The sequence below is a fragment of the Cavia porcellus genome, unplaced genomic scaffold (assembly GCF_034190915.1).
Source record: "Cavia porcellus strain 051 isolate PalLab524CR breed Dunkin Hartley unplaced genomic scaffold, mCavPor4.1 scaffold_19, whole genome shotgun sequence".
Taxonomy (NCBI): domain Eukaryota; kingdom Metazoa; phylum Chordata; class Mammalia; order Rodentia; family Caviidae; genus Cavia; species Cavia porcellus.
Window position 1 is genome coordinate 37,669,581 of NW_026947502.1, and position 18,487 is coordinate 37,688,067.

General features: G+C 36.0%; 1 protein-coding gene across 2 annotated transcripts in view; it reads left to right on the forward strand.

Moving 5' to 3' along the window:
- The window catches only part of Lvrn (laeverin), a 58,563-nt gene that overhangs the window by 21,977 nt on the left and 18,099 nt on the right, over positions 1–18,487 (forward strand). For both annotated transcript variants that reach the window (XR_010041152.1, XM_003473186.4), the window contains exons 5-12: positions 1,085–1,239; positions 2,601–2,714; positions 12,390–12,533; positions 13,042–13,107; positions 13,201–13,266; positions 14,011–14,183; positions 16,201–16,277; positions 16,587–16,726. Coding sequence is in view for 1 of the 2 variants with exons in the window: in XM_003473186.4 (XP_003473234.2) it covers positions 1,085–1,239; positions 2,601–2,714; positions 12,390–12,533; positions 13,042–13,107; positions 13,201–13,266; positions 14,011–14,183; positions 16,201–16,277; positions 16,587–16,726 (935 nt within the window). In the remaining variant the exon portion in view is untranslated. The remainder of the gene's footprint in view (positions 1–1,084; positions 1,240–2,600; positions 2,715–12,389; positions 12,534–13,041; positions 13,108–13,200; positions 13,267–14,010; positions 14,184–16,200; positions 16,278–16,586; positions 16,727–18,487) is intronic.

Here is an 18,487-nt window from a genome sequence, read left to right on the forward strand (position 1 = left end):
ATTACTAGCTAAGTCCTTAGTTCAGGTCAGGGTCCACCGTTTGAATTGTGCACACTGTGGGTTTTGACAGGTGTATCATGATGCGTCTCCACAATGCTGGCATCATCCTGAACTGTCTCAGTGCCCTAAGTCTCCTGTGCTCACATGCTGATCTTTCCCCTTCCCCTAAATCTCAGACAACTACCAACTTTCTTACTTGCTTTAGACATCTACCTTTTCCACAGTGTCATGTGTTGGACTCCTCAGTGTGTGGCTTTTTCAGACTGGCTTGTAGGTAGATAGCAATATGCACTTTGGGTTCCTTCGCATCTCCATATAGTTTGGGAGTTAATTCTTTTTGTTGAATAATATTCCATAGTAAGAATGCACTACAGTTTATCCATTCACACTAAAGGGCATCTGGTTCAATTCTAATATTTAGCAATTACGAGTAAATCTACTATAAACATTTGTGTGCAGGATTTTGTGTAAACGTAAGTTTCAGCTCATTTGGGTACATAGCTAGAAGTACAGTTGTGAGGTCTTATGGTAGGCCTACATTTAGTTTTGTAAGAAACTATTGAACTGTCTGTCAAAGTGACTTTAATGTTTTGCATTCTCACAGTAGTGAATAAGCATTTTTGTTGTTCTACATCCTAGGTATTGCTAATGTTTTGGATTTTAGCCATTTCATTTCCTAATTCTGCTCAAAATTCACATTCTGTATAGTGGTATCTCATTGTTTTAAAATTTATAATTGCCCAACATGTTAAACAACTTTTCATGTTAATATGCCATGTGTATATTTTCTTTAGTAAAGTATCTGTTCCTAGTTTTGGCCATTGTGTTTTCATATTGAGTTTTAAGAGTTCTTTGTATGTTTTTATAAGCCTTATATCAAAAGTTTTTCATTTTTATATAGTAAAACTATTTATTTTCAGTCTTCTATACTTGGTGTTAAGTTTTGAAAAGCTTCTTTGCCTTCAGCTTATTAATATTCTATTGTATTTTCCATGGCTTTATGATTCAACTGAGATAATTTATAGCTGTAATCGATGTTTTTGTAAGTGATGCTTTTACTTTTCCTTCATTTAAATCCACTTAGACATAATCGCCTTGCCTGTTTTTGACAACCGTGCAATGGAAAACTGGGGCCTCCTGATGTTTGATGAGTCCTTACTGTTGCTGCAGCCAAGCGATCACCTGACGGATAAAAAGACCCTCATCTCCTACATCGTCTCCCATGAGATCGGGCATCAGGCATGTAGCAAAACATTCTTTCTTCTTTCACATTCGCCAACTTCTCGGTGCAAAATAGAAATAAAACAGAAACCCCTGCCAAACCAAATTTAAGAAGAGAAAAAAATTTCCTTGGAAGGTATGGCAGAGAGGAAAAGCAAGGAAGGACCTGCGTAACGAGATTCTGGCCAGATCTGAGTCAGTGGTGATGCTCAGAGTGATGAGACCACAGTCTGGTCCAAGACTGAAGATTTACATCCAAAGATTAATTTTGTGTCACAGCATTTTCTTTAAGAAATATCAGCCACGTGTTTTCTTTCATTCACCTTAAAACAAGGAGTATTTGAGAGATCACTGAAAGATACACTTCATTAATAGATTGTCATAAACTTTTATTTTTATGGAGAAGAAAGACTAAGAGGATGCAGGCAACAGAGTAGTAAGGAGACCAGTAATTAATCTTCAAGCTGCATCAACATGGTACTATAAATAAAAATTCATTTCATTGAATCTTGGTACTTTCACCTTGTGATTTTAGAAAGTCAGCTGTTCGATTTGATGAAGATTTTTACATCTACATTTTAGTTTCAGTTCCATTAACATTTGTTGAGACAGAAATCATCCCCACCCTGAAAATGTTATCATCTTAAATTTTGGTAAAGAGCAACTTCCTAGGATTGAGTAACGCCCAGAACACAGTCAACACGCAGTTTCACAAGTGTTCATCAGTCACCCCAAGAATTGTTTATTTTTATTCTAGCCTAAGAGACATACTGTTTTGGAATACAGGCTGCTAAAAGCTATTGTAAGAATTTGATTAAATACCAGGGCTTGGATTTGTTGATTTTGGAAATTATTGTATTTTTCTTTCCTCGTTCTGTTCAAATTCTGCATTTTTTTCTATTCAGCTGAAATAGAAAGTAATTAGATGTGTGTTGGAGAACATATGATTGTTCGTGGCTTGTGTATGACACGGATTAAATCATGTTCTTATAATAAATGCTCACAAAATTCTGTTGAGAGTATAAGGTGACAGAATGAATATGTGGTAAGGAGCATTCAAGACTTCTGATTTATTTAAGCATAACTTTTGGGCAAAGAAAACAGTTTAAAAGATACTACTGTACTTGTTTGTGTTTGAATATCACAATATCAATCAAGCCAAAGATTGCATTAAATTATTGGACATGAAATAATTTAGAGAAATGCACAGCCATCTCGCATTGAAACAATAAACTGCTCTCTGGAGTCCTGTTTTCAAGAGTTATGAGTGATGGCAGATAAATCTGAATCATATCTTTGGATCTTGTATTTATTTTGTGTGCAAGTATGATAAATACGTAAGTTCAAAAAATTCTTTTTTCCCCTCCCTTTTCCAAAAGTGGTTTGGAAACTTGGTTACCATGAATTGGTGGAACAATATCTGGCTCAACGAGGGTTTTGCATCTTATTTTGAGTTTGGAGTGATTAACTACTTCAATCCTAAACTCCCAAGAGTAAGTATGTCTGTTAAATTTATCTTTTTAATTTCCCAGTTATAAAAGTAATGTATGAAAATATATAAATGTCAAAGAATATTAATTATTGGTATTAACTAGGGGTTAACCATGATATCATTTTATGTTTTTAATCCAGGGTAATACCTATTATTAATATTTTTGAAAATGTGAATTACATAGAAATTCGTAAACTTTTCCTACTTCATATTGTATCATGAGTGTTTCTGCTCATTAAATTCTTTTTTTTTATTTAAAGAAAGACTAAACAAAACAGAAAATGGCAGAAATAGTACATACTTTCTTTTTTTAAAATTTTAGTTAAGGATAAAAAGAGAAAACAGAAGAAGGGTACAAGTAATACAGAATTTTAAAAAAACAGTAGGAAATCACTAGTTAATAGATTATATATTGTCATCTTAGAAATAGTTGTTTAAGTTATGAAATTAAAGCATATAAAGTGGACATTCAAACAGTGAGACTGCAAGCAGTTCTATTCAATGATCCAACAAAAACTCAGTAATATGGTTATCTATCTTACATACTTTCAAAGAAAAGAAATAAACAGTAATAAATCACTAGTTGATGTATACATATTGTCTCCCCACAAATAGTTGTTGAAGATACACAAGTGGAACATATAAATGTGAATTTAACCAGGGAGACTGCAAACAGTTCCGTTCAACTATCCAACAAAAAATAAGTATTTTGGCTATCAATCCTATACTTAGACATGTACGCATTTATCCATATCTTCATTTACGTAGAGACCTAACAAAACTTAGTAGATTAAAATCATTCTGAACAAAGATTAATAATATTGCTGGATTTCACATCATAACACTCTGGAATCACCCCTGGGTACTACAGTGCCCCTTTCTTTCCTTCAAAGTATTCATTTCATCATGTGTCATAAGATCAGTTTTTCAGAAACTGTTTATAGGTTTTACACAAGCATGAGTCTTAACATGTATTTCTATCCTTTCTATATTAGAGGGAGAAACAGAACAAAGCAGGACAGAACTGAACATATTCCTATAGACACATAAAACTAAAGAGACATAAAACTGATGTATAAGGAATTCTACCGTGGTCATTGTGCTGTTTCTTGTTATCATCAACAGAATTGGCTATATCATCAGATAAAGTGTAATTGAATATATCGGTACATAACAGAATTAATAGAAATACAACTTTGTAGATAGTGTAGAGCTACAAAAACAGGTAGTAATCAAATCAGAATGGATATCATAGTGAATCATTGTCATTTTCAGTACAGGTGTCTATACTCCTCAACTTGATACCAGGAACCTAACAGTTTTGAATAAAATCTTTAATAATAAGCAGCAATTGAACAAGTCAGATTTAACTAAGATCAGTCATGATACAACAGTATAAGTCATATGGGATCCTGACTGAGTTAATAGGAAATTAAAGATGACTACTGTACTATGTCCTGGTATCTTCAGGACAGCTGTCTGTGCCCTCAGATCTAGTGCTTGTATACAAACTAGGACAGAAAAAGTTGCATCCAAGCAGAGTGGTGCGAGTAATAAGGGTTTTAATTCCTGATACACTATTAGCTATATCTTCTGCTGTCTTTTTAAAGACTATTCCTCCCTTTTCACTCCCCCAGGATGAACTGTGTATTTTTGGGTCTCCCCAACACACACGGTTTTGTACTGGGGAGGCAACCTGCTATTTACCTAGGTGTTTCTGAACTTTCTCACTCCTGGGCTAGATTTCTAGTTATATTTTTTCACTTGTTCAACCTATCCATAAATACTGGTCCAGTTACCCCTATTACTCTCTGGCTCCCCTGTTTTCTCATATTTGATTTTGGTCCATATACCCTTCTTCAGGTTAATTATATTTCCTATAAAGAGCATCTTGGTGGACCCTACTTCTTGATCCACTCTAACTGTGATTCTCTCTTTTTTCCCTTAAGTTAGTGTATCTAGGCCATCTATATTAGAAATTATATCCAACTTTCTCTGCCTCTTTTCTGTTGTGCTCTTTTTCTGTCATTAGTTGTCTGTCTTCTTTATTTCACTTTTTGTTCCATTCGTTGGGGCCTCTCTGCCACTGTTCCTGAAATCCTTGTGCTTTTCTCTCTCTTTAGAATATCCTGTAGTATTCTCTGTATAGTTGGATTGGTGGTTGTGAATTCCTCCAGTTCTTCTTTATCTTGGAAGCACCTTGTTTCTCCATTAATTTCTAGGGACAATTGTGCAAGATATATCAATCTTGGCTGGAGGTTATTGTCTTTAAAGGCTTGGATTATTTCGCCCCATGCTCTTCTAGATTTGATGGTGTGTGCCAAAAAGTCTGCTGTAATTCTGATGGGTGTTCCCTTGTAAGTGATCTGTTTCTTGTCTCTGACAGCTTTTAATATTCTGTTCTTATATTGGATTTCTGGGATCTTGATTATTATATGCCTGGGTGTAGTTTTGTTTTGACTGTAGGTGGCTGGAGTTCTGTATGCCTCATACATCTTGGCATCTTTTCCTTTTCCTATGTTTGGGAAGTTTTCCTTAATTATTTCTGTGAATAGCTTTTCAGTTCCTTTGTTTGTACCCCTGATTCTTCATTCACATTCTTCATTCTTAAGTTATAGATCCTCTTGTCATCTTCTAGCCTAGCCTATTGTTACTGCTTGTTTCCTTGTTATTTTTAAGAAGTTTTTCCTTTCATGTTCCCGCATTACAAACCTTTCCTCCAGTTCAGATAATCTATCCTCAGTTTCTTTCAAGCTGTTATGCCAGCTTTCAATAGAGTTTTTAATTTCCTGGTAATCTCTTTGAACCTGATTCATGTATTCTATGTTTTCTCTATTTTTTCCATCAAACAATTCTCCTTTTTTTTGTTCTTCCATTCTACCATCTGTTTTTTCTTGGGAGGTGCTTAGCATTTCTTTAATTATTCTATTTATATGTTGCTTTACTTGGTTAAATACTTCACTTTTGAACTCGTCTATGAGGTCTGGAAGATATTACTTTATGTCTATTGGTGTCATGCCTGATATTGCATGTTTTCTGTTCTCATTTTCCTTTGCATTTACCTTTCCTGGATCAGTGTTCTCAGGATTGAGGACTGAGGACCCTTTCTTGTTGCTTCCTATTCTCATATTTTTTGTTCCTTCCATACAGGCATATATAGGAGGCTCAGTTTCTTTCTTTGTTGGTTTCAGTTTGTCTGAAGTGCAGAGTAGGTGGTCCCGCCCACTTCAGTGCACTAGGAGGTACAGACCCGGGCAGCCTCTGCTGGGCTCGCCCCTCCAGGTCAACCTACTGAAGGCTTCACTGCAATAGGGTGCACTGCCAGGCATAGGGACTTGATTTGGGCTAGACTTTTGGGCCTCAGTCCGTGGCGTCACCCAGGCCAAGTGCTCCCCACCAATCCTGCTTGAGAAGGGAATCGCTGACTGAAGTCACTGCAGCACCTTGTTCTGGCCAGTCTGCCTGATCCCAGAATGTTGTCTGTTGGAGCCTCTTTGTCTATGGAAGGGTTTTTATTCCTCTCACTCACCACAGATTGATGCAGGGTTCCCTGCCAGCTCTGCTCTCAATTCGGTTCACCGATTCCTGCTCTCAAAGTGTTTGCGTCTCCAGTGAGTTGAAACTTGTGGGCTATCTTGGCTGTGACAATTCAGGCGTGGCAGCAGCAGGGTATTCAAGCTGCAAGTTCAAGCAGTGGCACCAAGACTTTAGCTGTTCCAATTGTAGCACTGGGACTGTATTTTCAATTGGTTTCTCTCAGCTTAGTTTGTTCCTGGGTCGGGAGGGTGTATCTCCCTCTGTGTGGGACTCCCCACGTTGTATTATGTTTGGAATCTAAGTTGGCTATCTCAGAGAGCCTCTGTAGCTGCTGTTATCCTCATTTAATTCTTTTGAAACACAAGACTTTTTTAATGCCTGCCCAGTATTTAGTCACATTATCTCATAAAGTGTCCATATATAATCTTTTCAATTATTTCAATCTCAATTATCTGCATTTATCCTTATATAAATTCTAAAGCAATTGTAATCTTTAGTCTATAGCTTTAATGGCAAGTAACGTGTTATTTTTAGTGATTAAATATTTTTGCTGACACTGTTTTGATGATTGGAGTGAAAACTAGTATGTGTTGAAAAATAAATTTAAATTCAAATATCACAATGAAATATCAAAATTCAGTAGTTTTAACTATAACATACTTCTGATATTTAATTTATTCAAGAAATTAGTCCTTTCAGAATGACATAAGGTGAACTGATTTGATCTGACTTAGGCATGTAAATATTTAGATTTAATGTTATCTTTTGATGTGGATCTCATTTCTTTCTTAGCTTGCGTATCCCCTGCACCCCACTTCCTTCTGCTCCCATCACCCTCTGCTCCTCGGGATTGCTCCTGCCTGCTGCCACCATCTCACTTCTTATATTTTAAGGCTACTTACTTGACTTCCCCTCTCTCCTCCCTACCCCGAGTAATTTGGGGCTTATTAATATTTGAAATGCTGATCTCTACTGCCCTTTTTTGTAAACTAAATCTGTTGAAGCACAGTCTAGGACGATGTTCTTTGTTTTTATCATTGTTCCTCGGGATCCATGTGGGCCTGGGTCAGGATATTTCTCAGACAGGAAAACCTGCGGAAGCTCAAGCCCCTTGTACAAAAACTGTATATCACTTGCATACAGCCTCTGCTTATTTTCCTGTATACTTTTAATCATCTCTGCATTACCTGTAGTACCTAGTACGATAGCAACACTGTGTAGGTCATTGTTATACCATATTTCCTAGGGTACAGTGACAAGAAAAAGGTCCTCCCATGCTTATTACAGATGCACCTTTCCTCTGTGCTCTTGATGCACAGCTAGTTAAATCCCAGACGTGGGCCTCAACAGTTATCAAAGGCTGATATTATTTTCTTAGTAAAATTTATTTCTTTTGTGAAAAGTAGTAATAGGTAGATTTTTTGGTTGATTTTGGGGCAAATCCAAAGTTGAGAAGTCTATTTTGGTTCCATCAAAGCCTTTTGAAAACTTTCTTTTCTGTGAGAAGTCACAATGTCAGAAGCACTGACATCAAGTCCCATGCCACTTGTCTGGCTCTTTGTGGATGTCCTAGAAGATGCTTGTGGCCAGCTTGATCACTCTGCAGTGTCTCCTCTTCTGCCCCAGACTGTGTCCGGGACCTGTTGTCCTGGTCTTCATTGTATAGATCAGGAGACCAAAGGTTCTGTGACTTACTCAAAGTCTTTTTCATACCTGGGTTATAATCCAGTTTTCTAGACCTATTCTCATGATGAGCATAAAGATCATGGCAATAATAATAATAATAATAATAATAATAATAATAATATCCTGTATTCCATTTATTGAGTGCCGAAGGTAAATGCCAGCCAGGGTAAATGTCATATCATCTTAATCATCGGAATAACCACACGAGTGTAGTCATTACTTCTACCTTATAGATGAGGAAATTGAGGAACCAAAGCATTAAGTAAGTTGCCAAAATATCACAGTAATTCAATGTCAAAGATGAGATTCAGTACTAGGACTCTGACTGATCAGGCTTTTGATCATTATGCTGAAAAAACACACAAGAATACTCTTACTCTCAAGGCACTAATGGGATCTGTGTTTATTTTGTGATTATATGCTACATATTTATATTATTGTATTTATATAATCATATACTATACATAATGTTATATATTTAATGATATATATATATATATAGAGAGAGAGAGAGAGAGAGAGAGAGACAGAGACAGAGACAGTGACAAAGAGACAGAGAGACCAACAAAACTGTATACACACATCAGAAAAAGAAAAACATAAATATTTTAGTACTAAATTTATTGAAACATTGTGAGATTAAGACAAGTTACCTTTGGCCTCTTCAATGATAAGAGACACTTAAAGTGGTGGCTGTCAGCTTCCAGGCATTTATTATTAAGCAGCAGTAGGCAAACTGCTGCTGGGATGATGACCTTGGTGACTGATGTTGCTGTGCGTGCATTTTCAATTTCTTGTCTAACGGCCAGCAGTGTAATGGTCGTCTGCGATATAAGACATCCCCAAGGGTCCCCCACATGAGGTAACCCCATCTGTTGAAAAAAATACTATTTTTCTTTTCCTGAAGTATGCAAATGTATATTACATTTTTGGCTGCCTCTCTCTCTCTTTCCCTTTATGTATATATTTCACATACATATAGTAACTCTTAGTTGTCTCCAAAAGTTCTTTCTATGGGCCCGATACCTACAAACTTATATGTATGTGTCTTTTATGAAATAGAACTACATATGGTTAATGCCATCTATAAATGTTTTTGAAAATATTTGGTCAGATCCCAAATTAACTCTGTGTTTAAAGTCAATAATGAAAGAAGTTTCATTACTATAAAAAATGAAATTCACATTATTTTCTTAATTGAATAAACTATGTTTTTCATATGAATTTCATTTACCTCTTGCCACAACTAAAAAGGCTAGTTTGTTATCGGAATCTAGAAAAACTTGATGAAAACATATTACTGATATTTTTGAAGCTAAAATTAAAACATTGGATTTTTTTTGTACCATTAGTTATTTCTTTTTGTCATTGGTTTCATAGTCATTTTTTCCTAGTCAGCATTTCTCAGTCATGTGGGAAGTTGAGTATCAGAAGAACATCAGATCCTGGAGCTTCAGGAAATTACCATGAGCTGTGTAGTTAAAAGCTTCAGGCCTTATTTTAATGGTCTCTGTAGACCAAGAACTTTGATTTCCTATGATTGAAATTTAGTATGGAAATCAGGGAACCAGATGTAGAAGCAAATTTTTATTTTCCTGTTCTTTGGTCTAATTTCAGTTGACAGTCATTAAATCATGTGGTCAAGGGTGCAGAAGATTAAGGACAGAGAGTTTCTTGGCTCTGGGAACTCCTGTTCTAACACTGAGACTCAGTGAGTTTTCTCTGTCTCTTGTTTTACCAGATCCAAGGAAATAGCAGACTTGGTGAGTCAGATCTCATGCTGTCATCACCATTGGAGGCACACAGGGGGACACCTCTGAGCTTAATTGATTTCATATAGATTTATTGATTATCAACTGTGTGCTATTGTAACATGTACCATTAACTAATTCATTTGATCTTCAAAAACTTTGAAGAAATGATGATGAGGAGGAGGAAGAAAAAGAGGAGCATGTTCTATTTACTAGGAATTTTACTAAGAACTTACATAAATTAACTTCGTACTCAAAGTACTACGTTAATGAAGACATTATTGTTTCCAGCATTTTCAGATGGTAATACTAAATTTCCAAGTAAAGTTGACTGACTTTTGTGAGTCACATAACTCCTAAGATTTAAACCCAGGCAGCTTGATTTCAAATCCTGTGGTTTGAGCTACTTGATATTCTACATAAACCTATTATGACAAATAGTGTTGTATTTCTAAAGATAGCAGTAGATTTTAATAGAAATGGTCTTCTCTGGGATATCATGGCTTGAGAAAGAAGTACTCAATTTTGTGCAACGGCTCAATATGTCTTTTCCCACTAAAAAGCTGATTCAGTTTTTTAAAATGTCATTTCCTTCAGCAGTACAGGAACAGGGGACGTTACTTTATATGATGCCAAGTGTAGAAAGACTTCCAGATTTTTGAGGAAAAGATACGGCCACATTTGTAAGTTATCTTGTGTAGTTGCAATGATACCCTCAAAATTATGTAATACCTTGCACCAGACAGGCAAAAGAGAGAAAACTATCTATTCTAAAATGAGAAAACCTTATAAAATAGGAAGAAAGTCATATGTAATACAAAAGTGTTCATTAAAACTATTATAACAATGAAAAGCTGGAAACAACATGGACGGGAAGTGATGACAGTCCACTGACCTGAAAGCTGCATATTTATTTTAATGCTTTACTTTTAACAAAATTTTTCTGTGCTATATTTTGAAAATAAGCAAATCTTCTGTGACTTGATCACACTGAAGTGATCACTGTTAAGTTTTGGCTTATTTCTTCAAATTTATATTTCTGCTCCATTTATAAAGCAGTAGCTGTTACAAGGGGCAATATGAAGATGAGAGAGCAAACTTTAAAATGCTCTAAGTAAAGTGGCAGAATAAAAGGGGCTTGTACACCATGGGAACAAACCAATGCATGGGGGGCGGGCTGGAAGCAGCCACACGAATAATTGTGGTATTTGATTATGGGTGGTTTTTTCTCTATGTTCTATGTTGTGTTTTATGACATGGCTCAACACTGAGATATTCTCAAGAACGCTCACATATAAAATTAATAAAGCCTGTGCTTATTGAATAGAATCAGATCTATGCTGACATTTTCTCCAAATTCTTGCTTCTCACAGTATGAGTCTTGGACTAGCAACATCAGTAGCATTTGGATAGTTTCTTAACATTATGGCCTCCAATCTGGACCAACTACATAAGGGCGCAAGTTTGACAACATCCCCACAAGACCGTTGTTCACACTAAAGTTTGAAAGCATAGTCCTGTGTTCACTACTCGGAAGCCTGAGGCAGGAGGATCCTGGCCTTGAGCACAGGCTGGGAAACACAGTGAGCCTCTGTCTCAGACAAGCAAAGTGCAAAACGTGTCACATGACTTTCTCATGTTTGGAAGAGCAGAGTTTGATAATAACCTGATCGACGTATTGCTAATGTAAAGTTAAGGTGATAATAGGAAAGGTTGATTGAAACACTGGTAATTTTAAGTAGAAAGTTTTTCTGATACTGTCAAAGGCTGAAAGAGTAATTTTAGGGGTGCCAAAGACAGGCAGAAGGTACCCAAGACTATATGGATTATCTGGGGTGCACCTAGTTCTATAGACTGTAAAGGAACGGTATGGTTTCTTCACAGATCTTTGCTCTATTTCTGTTATACCACATTCCTGTTTGACGATAAATTGGTTTTTTTTTCTAGCTTTACATGAAATAAATTGCCCTTGTTGGGGCCAGGGATATAGCTCAGTGGCACAGCACCACCTGGCAAGTGTGAGGTCGTAAGTTCAGTTCCTGGTACTGAAAAATAAAAGAAAAAAAGTTGCCCTTGTCCAGTGTTTGAGAGTGAGCCAGCCTCTTGGAGAGGTCTGTGGTTTTCATTAAAATATAATAAATTGTCTTCTCATAATACATGAGCTACACACTTAGCACCAATCTGGATTTCTTCCTAATTGTAAGCTATTATGTGAGAATCCTTGTAAATTTGCAAAGCAAAGACACATTTCACTTTGTAAAATGTCCAAATAAAAGAGACTGATTATTTTGAGTCACTAATTCATTTCCCAGTAAAATTCTAGAGAACTAAGAGTCTCTGCTTCCCAGAGGTTTTCTCAGGTAGCTTTAGGCCCTGTGCAGGGGAAACTTGTCTGATTAGAAAGCAGAGTAATCAATTTTTAAAAAAATTGAAATAAAACAGAGATGCAAAACAGGAAGAAACATATCCTACAATTCTGTTATTCAGGAAAATCTCATTTTAGAGGCATATTACAATTCATGGACACGTATCAATTATTGTGTTTTTTCTCTCTTCAGTATCATAAAATTATGACACTGAATATCCATGCTTTCAATATTTTGAGATTTAATATGCCTCCGTATCTTGAAAGCATTTGAGGAGCAATGAATTTCATGTTTCTATGACACTTCAGAAGTTAATGTGGCTCTTTTCCTTCATAGAATGAGATCTTTTTTTCTAACTTTTTACATGGAGCTCTAAGTGAAGATCATGCCCTGGTGTCTAGAGCCGTATCCATGAAGGTGGAAAATTTCACAGAAACAAGTGAAATAAATGAACTCTTTGACTCATTTACTTATAACAAGGTAAAACAGTTATGTATTTCCTTTTTTCTCTACTCTGGAGACTGCATAAAATGGATACTAAGGATTGTGCACTAATATGCAATTTAAAACTTTTATTACAAATGCATTTATTTTATTGAGTAAATGAGTTTCAAAAATGTCAGTAAATCAGTTCTGAGTTACAAGTATTAATCAATCCCATATTCGATACTAGACATCATGAAGAGATTTAAGTATTTTTTTTTATTTTAATGACAAATCCTTCTGTTTGATAGAAATTTACTCTTGCAAATATTTCAGTGAAAAGCTTTTTGTGTATACCTTGACCTCTTTATGTGTTGGACATTTGCTCACTTCTTATCTATTAATTAATGACAATTCAGAATTTCATTAGTATGGGAATAATTCAAATATTTAATTAAAGTACAAATTCTGATGAAGAGCACAGCTCAAAATAGTGCTTATAAAATATATATGTAATATATATAATATATGTTTTTCAAATAATGAGTGGTTTGTTGTGTTCTAGGGTGCATCTATGGCCCGGATGCTTTTCAGTTTCCTCAATGAGCATTTATTTATCAGTGCACTTAAGGTGAGTTTTCAAAATTGTTATTACCTGAGAGACAGCAAACACAAATTGCTTTAGATGCTTTGTTTAAAAATGTTCATTTCTTTATTTTTACAGTCTTATTTGGAGGCATTTTCTTATTCAAATGCTGAGCAAGATGATCTGTGGAGGCATTTTCAAATGGTAATTCTCCTACCTAGATTTACACATGTTCTTTTGAAGTTATTTCATCTGGTGCAGTGCAAGATCAGGTCATTTTATTTGTGAAACTGTCATAGGGCAAAGACTGCATCTTTTTGCTGTTGCTTTTGTTGTTGTTGTTATTAAATTCCTATATCTAGAACAGAGTGTCACAAATCAGATACATAAATGTGTGCTCAGTGAATGAATGAATGAACAAAATAAGGAAATATTCATATATGGTCAGTACCCCATATCTGTGGTTTCACACTCATGGATTCAATCAACCCTGGATGGAAAATATTAGGAGAAAAACTGCATCTGCACTGAACATGTACAGACCTTTTTCCTTGTTGCTATTCCCTAAATAACATAGTACAACAGCCATTGTATTTATATAGCATTCACAGCATTATAAATAATTTGCAAATGATATACAATATGTAGCAAAGTGTACACAGTGAGCATGTGAATGCCATTCCGTTTTGTATAGCACACATGAGCATATGTGGATTTTGATATCTGTGAGGGTCTTGTAATTAATTCCTCTCAGCTACCAAAGGAAAACTTATAATTTTCTATTATCTCTTTCCAAAATAAACAGAATTCTGAATTGGGCCCAGAACATCAACCATTTGGAATTACTACAGTATATATAAATCAGGAATGAATATTTTTTTAGGAGTTTGCTACTTCAAAGCATGCTGATAACTGCATATGTTTTTTGTGATGATTTTTTTAAATCAGGCTATAGATGACCAGAGTAAAATTCTTTTGCCAGCAACAGTGAAAAGTATAATGGACAGTTGGACACACCAGGGTGGTTTTCCAGTCATCACTCTGAATGTGTCCAGTGGTGTCTTGAAACAGGAGCCATTCTATCTGGGAAAAGTTGAAAATCAGACTCTTCTCACCCACAAGTAGGTAGCTTTGCTTCTCTGTCTTTGCCTTCCGTGGGTTTGAGCTCTGCTGCATGGGAAAAGTGAGGAAGCATAGCGCTTACTGGAACACAGTGTCCTGTGAGTGACTCCATACAGGAATGTCACTGGGTGCTGGAGCGAGGCAGAGCCTGAGTCCTGAGCTAGACCAGACACTGCAGGCAGAACTCCGGGTTGCCCCTCCCTCAGTCAGGGGTCAGAGCCACCCCAGTGACTAAAGCTTTGCGATGACCTGAATTCCTCCTTGTCCTTCAGAGATAGGTAACAAATTACTCAGGACTCTGGCTGAGATAAGATAGTGCCACCAGTGGCCACATGTTAGTTAAGACAAGAGGGTCATATTGCAAAATAGTCATGTCCGAGAAACAGAAGTGAATGTAACTACCCTGAGGAATTGCTCTACACAGGTGTGTGCTGTGTTTTTGTCTGTCTGTGAGTGTGTTTAAAATCATACCTGCAACATCAGAATACCTTTAGACAGGCAGACCTGTGCTCAAATACTGACTTCACCAAAATTCAAACTTCAGATAAATCTTACTTTAACTTTCTTAGCTTTGGTTGCTTTACATATAAACTAAATGTATTAGCATAAGATGAAATGTAAAAATAATATGAGTGTTAATCTAGCCTTCAACACTTTCTCCTTCCCTTCTCTTTCTTAATGAGTTAGATAATTTAAATTTTTTTTTGTCTTTTTCATTTTTATCAGTACCAGGGATTGAACTCACGACCGCCTGCTTGCAAGGCAGGTGCTTATGCTGCTGAGCTAAATCCCCAGCCCCTTAAATTGTTTTTGATGGTTGTGATTCTCACATCTCATTATAGTAGGTCCAAGCACAAATGAGTAATTAATTTTAAAATATCAGCAAAGCTTTCAGGTGGTTCTACTCTTTCTTCAGAACACTTGGGGAAAGGAACAGGAGACCTAAGGTCCTCCATGCTGTAGTGTTCTGTGGTTTTTGAGAAGATGGGGAGCCTTGAGCTATGAGAGAAATACAGACCCACAGTTGAATGCCTGAGGAGACTGGCGTGTGAAAATTTAAGGAAGACTGGCACATTGCCCAAGTGACCAGTTGTGCATCTCTTCAGATGCCTGATAAGTCCCTTCAGTCGCCTGCTGCATGCAGCCCATGTCCTCTAATGTGTGGGAATTATAGGGATTCAGTAAATATCAATGTCCTGGCAGGTTCTTGGTGACTGCGTTTCAGGTTTGGAAAAAGCTTGGAACAGAACTATGTGAAATGTTTGTCAAGGCTCTTCTTCTATTACCCCTCGCTTCTCTAGGCGTGGACAGATTTGGGCTTGCCTGTACTGCGTATTTGAATACTCTTGAGTTGGGACAGGTGGCTATAATTTTGGGTAAATAGTTTCGATACAAGGCGGTCTTCAGAGTTATGTACGTAGTAAAAGGTAAGTCCATAGGGCACAGCAAAGGAGAGGGGTGAGCAAAGAGCCAAAGCAAAAGAGCCACCAACAGCCCTAAGGACAAAGTCCTACGTATCTAGAGGGAATGAGCAAAGAAATTGAGTTGTGTCTGCTATTTTATCATCTCTTTAATATTAAACTAGAGTGCATATTGTTTTTTGAAAGTAAAATACAAATCCCCTTTGGATTTTGCTACCTTTACTAGTACACATTTGATTACCTAATGCTTATATTCCCTATGTGGAGTTGGTCTATGTACTAACACCTTAATTCTTTCTTTACCACCTTTCCTTCCTCTGCTTTGCATTTATTAATCTTGTTCCCATTTGAGACAGAGCTGTCGCTGTACTTCCTGTTACCTGTCTTTTAGCCGCTCTTTATTTATAACTGGTTTTCTCAAATATGAGAAATGATGCAATATTTTAACTTGTGTCTGATTTATTTCACTTAACGTTCTCATCTCAAGGTTGGCCCATTTTCCTACAACTGCAAGCTTATCTTGGTGGCACAGTAGCACTCTATTGGGTGTAAATTCTTATGCCTGAAAATTAACTAATTTTTTTCTCCCAAAAAGTGGCACATGGATCATCCCTATTCTTTGGATGAAAAATGGAACTACACAATCTTTAGTCTGGCTGAATAAAAGCAGTAGTAAGTAACAAATTTTAAAAAGCATTTTTACTTATACCCACATAGAGATAAAGAATATAATCCTAAACTGTCTAATTTATGAAAAGCTGTCTCATTTAAAATTAAATATATTTTTCATCACTAACCATAGTTTTAAAGAAAAATTTTAAACCAAAAGTCATTACACATGAAGAACATAATTGTGTGGTAAAAAAAAGTATAGAATTTTTTATTAGGTTCATTGTTCAGAATTCAGCGTAAATTGTATTTTAAAAGTAAAAGGTATTTTTAAAAAGCCATACCATCTCAAATTTTTCCTATTTTTTGTAGAAGTATTCCCTGAAATGCAAGTCTCAGATTCTGATAATGACTGGGTGATTTTAAATTTGAATATGACTGGATACTATAGAGTTAATTATGATAAATTAGGTTGGAAGAAATTAAATCAACAGCTTGAAAAGAATCCTAAGGTAATTTTATTTTTGATGTTTTTGATTATTCTGAGTATACTCTGTCATCTTTTTAAAAGTGTTTATTAATACATGTTCTCTCTTCTTTTAGAGAGTAAACTTTCTTGTTGGAAAAGATTCCTTCCCGGATCCCATTCCTCACTTCCAGCCATACTAAAGAGATTTTCCTCCTTATTTTTAGATAGGGATGATTTTGGCTGAATGTGGTTTATTTCTGAACACTTTTTGTGCTTTTCCAAAATAATTTTACCTATTCATTTGGGACTCCATACAGTTTCCACTTAATCATTTATTTTGTAAATTTTGGTAAATTACTTAATTGTTCTATTTCTATTTCTTTTCTTTCTTTCTTTTCTTTTCTTTTTCTTTTTCTTTTTTATCAGTACCAGGGATTGAACTCACAACTGCCTGCTTGCAAGGCAGGCACTTATGCCACTGAGCTAAATCCCCAGCCCCCTATTTCTACTTCTTCATTTTATTATGAGAATATCATTTCATATTTATCCATGGGCAGTAGAAGTAATTTAGTTCAAATGTGCTCAAAATTTCTAAGTCCATAATGGGTACTTAGCATATATGCTATAAAATATTAATTTTACTTCTAACACTATTCCCATTCTCCCTCAAAGGACAGAATTTAATGCACAAAACATCAGTAATAGTTTAATATCACTTTAAGTTATAAAACAACTCCTGTGCGTGGTGGTACATGCCTGTAATCCCAGCATTTAGAAAGCTGAGGCAGGAGGATTACCAAGAATTCAAGGCTAGCCTGGGCCACATAAGAGTTCAAGGCCAGCCTGAACTACATAGTGAGACACTCTTCAACCAAAAAAAAATTATGAAACAACTATAAATTCTTAGGAAATCCGTAAAGCGTTGGTCATCTCAAACAAATTAGATTGTAGTATGTTGAATTAATCCAAGTCTTCATGGGTACAAGATACTGCTCACAAGTCTATCCAGGTGACTTGCTGTGAGTACTTGGACAGCGCACTTAGACTCCCTTTATAAAACTAGCATGCTTGAACTGAGAGGTAGCTTTGGTGTTTCTCTCTGAGAGCTGAGACACACAGAGCATCTCTGCTAGAGGAAGTCGTGCAGCACATTGCTCCAGAGTTTGAGTTGAGCTCATATTTTTGTTTATCAGTGATCAAAAGTGTGATTTTGAACCTCCAGTTTGGCCAGCACTTTAATTTTCCTTGTCTGAATAATGAATAAGGGACCAACCTCGAAGTATTGCTGTGAAGATGAAATAAGAGAACACATGGATTATGTTTAGCAGAGGCCGCACCCAGTTCAGGCATTTGCATTCAGAATATGCTCAGTAATGAAAAAATTTATAGAGAATTTGAATAAAGCTACTAAATCCACTTATAGTAATATATTCTTTTAAAACCTTTTAGAGTGACTAAATTCTTAGCCACAAAAGTACTAGGTTAGGCTATTACAGCAATAATTCCTTGAAAATGGTATAGATTTGTTTATTGAAAAAGTTAAATTTTTTTCTACACCATGATTGATAGGTAAAATGGACTTTGTATTAATAATATTAATCTGGAAAATGCAGCATTCCTGCCAGAAAAGAAATGGGACCCCTACCAATAAAAGAATTAAGCTTAGCTTACTTAGGTGCTCAGGGGAATGTTAAAATTTCTAGGATCAAAGATAGCAATGTGCCAGGAGATGTTGAGGAAATAACATAGGAGGCTTTGGGTGTGTGTGGGGAACCGCAGGCGAGATGAGCTCCAGGACCTGGCA